At 26.8% G+C, this 1,820-nt stretch overlaps 1 protein-coding gene across 1 annotated transcript in view; it reads right to left on the bottom strand.

Moving 5' to 3' along the window:
* Positions 1 to 1,396: 1,396 nt before the first annotated feature.
* The window catches only part of LOC107464913 (vacuolar protein sorting-associated protein 51 homolog), a 10,254-nt gene continuing 9,830 nt past the window's right edge, over positions 1,397 to 1,820 (bottom strand). Inside the window, exon 20 of the mRNA XM_016083881.3 lies at positions 1,397 to 1,756. Within this exon, the coding sequence (XP_015939367.2) occupies positions 1,637 to 1,756 (120 nt within the window). The 3' untranslated portion in view covers positions 1,397 to 1,636. The remainder of the gene's footprint in view (positions 1,757 to 1,820) is intronic.

Here is a 1,820-nt window from a genome sequence, read left to right on the forward strand (position 1 = left end):
ATCACGTAATCTTTCAAAGATAAATTTAAACATTAACCCTAAAATAATTTTATAGGTACATCTAATTATATAATAATATATTTAAAAAAATTATTTTTTATATTAACAACATAAATAATTATTTAACAAAATAGATATCATTGAACGCCTAATTAAACTCATTTTTAAAACCGCCTCACATATTTTAACATAATTAAAAATCAACATTTTGACCCCAAACCTCAAACAACAGACCAAGAATAAGCAGGGAAAATTGTAGTTCCCTATGAATACTTGAATTCAAATTCAAACAGAACAAGTATCTATTATGTTTTTTGTTTCTTTTTTCAATTATATTTTATTCATCAACTCTAAGTTCAATGCAAACCAACAGTATTGTTAATATTGTTCTTTATACATACATAAGTCGATATATCATTTTGAGTAATTACTTAAATTAGCCTCCAAAAATTTTGAAATTGGATATTTTAGTCTTTAAAAAAAATTAATACACAGATCAATCTCCAAAGTTTTATTTCGGCAGACAAATCAGTCTTTAAGTCATTTTCCGGTAAAGTAATTACCCATCTTAGTCCCCAAGAATTTTAAAAACGGACATTTTAGTCTCCAACAAAATTAATGTACAAATCAATTCCCAAAATTTCTTTCTTTTAGACATAACAGTCCTCCGTTCAAAAATAAAATAAAATAATAATTATTATTAATTGCATAATAATATAGTCACATAATAATAATAATAATAATAATAATAATAATAATAATAATAAGAGATTATTCTACAAAAAATTCAAATTAAAACTATTTGATATTTTTGTATTTAATATAATCAAAGATGTTCTATTTTAAAAAATATGTTTGTATTAAAAAAATATTTTAATTTAAATTTTAAAGTATCATTAATCACTTTACTCGTTTTAACAAAAAAATATATTAATATATTAGTGTCATCCTCTGCATACACAAAACTAAGCTATTATGTCTAATGAAAAAAAACCTTGAAAATTTATTTGTACATTAATTTTACTTAAGGACTAAAATGTCTGTTTTTAAAATTCTTGGAAACTGATATGGGTAATTACTTTGTCGGAAAATGAATTGAAGACTGATTTGTCTATCGGAGTAAAACCTTAGAAATTGATCTGTGTATTAATTTTTCTTGGAGACTAAAATGTCCGATTTTAAAATCCTTGGAACTGATTTGGGTAATTACTCTATTATTTTTGTGAACATCTTTTTAACAAAAATAAATCATTTGTTGATTTGTAATTTTGTATCATTGATTTCTTTGATCTTGCATAATACATTAAACTAAATCTATTTGCACTCAATGAATTAAATTAAGGTCTCTTTTAAGTCCGTGCACACACTGGAATAAACAAATGAGCAATGTACAGTATGAAGTAAGATTTTTCTTTTTCCCCTCAATAAAGAAATATCTCCGTGTGTAAAACTACCTGCTCGAATACCTCCACCATGTTACAAGTGATTTACCAAGTGAACCCATGATGAATACGGCTGATAAACAACTGCCAAAACAGTAACTAGTAGAGGAGAGATATCACATAAAGAACTATTTGAGTGATATTACAATAAGAACACAAGTATATCCTTCTCTGCTCTTGCTTCCAATAAATGTTTAGGAAGGGATTGCATTTTGCTCCTTGGATTTGGCCAACTTCGCTTGTATAAGTTTGTCAAGTATGGGGGGCTCTAATGGAATTGGATCAAGACACCGCTCTGCAGTAGCAACAATCACCTGTGTCCCCAGGTACACATTAATCAAATCGAATATGTTGACACAAATATGGAAGGCTAGAAGC

The sequence above is a fragment of the Arachis duranensis genome, chromosome 9 (genome assembly GCF_000817695.3).
Source record: "Arachis duranensis cultivar V14167 chromosome 9, aradu.V14167.gnm2.J7QH, whole genome shotgun sequence".
NCBI lineage: Eukaryota > Viridiplantae > Streptophyta > Magnoliopsida > Fabales > Fabaceae > Arachis > Arachis duranensis.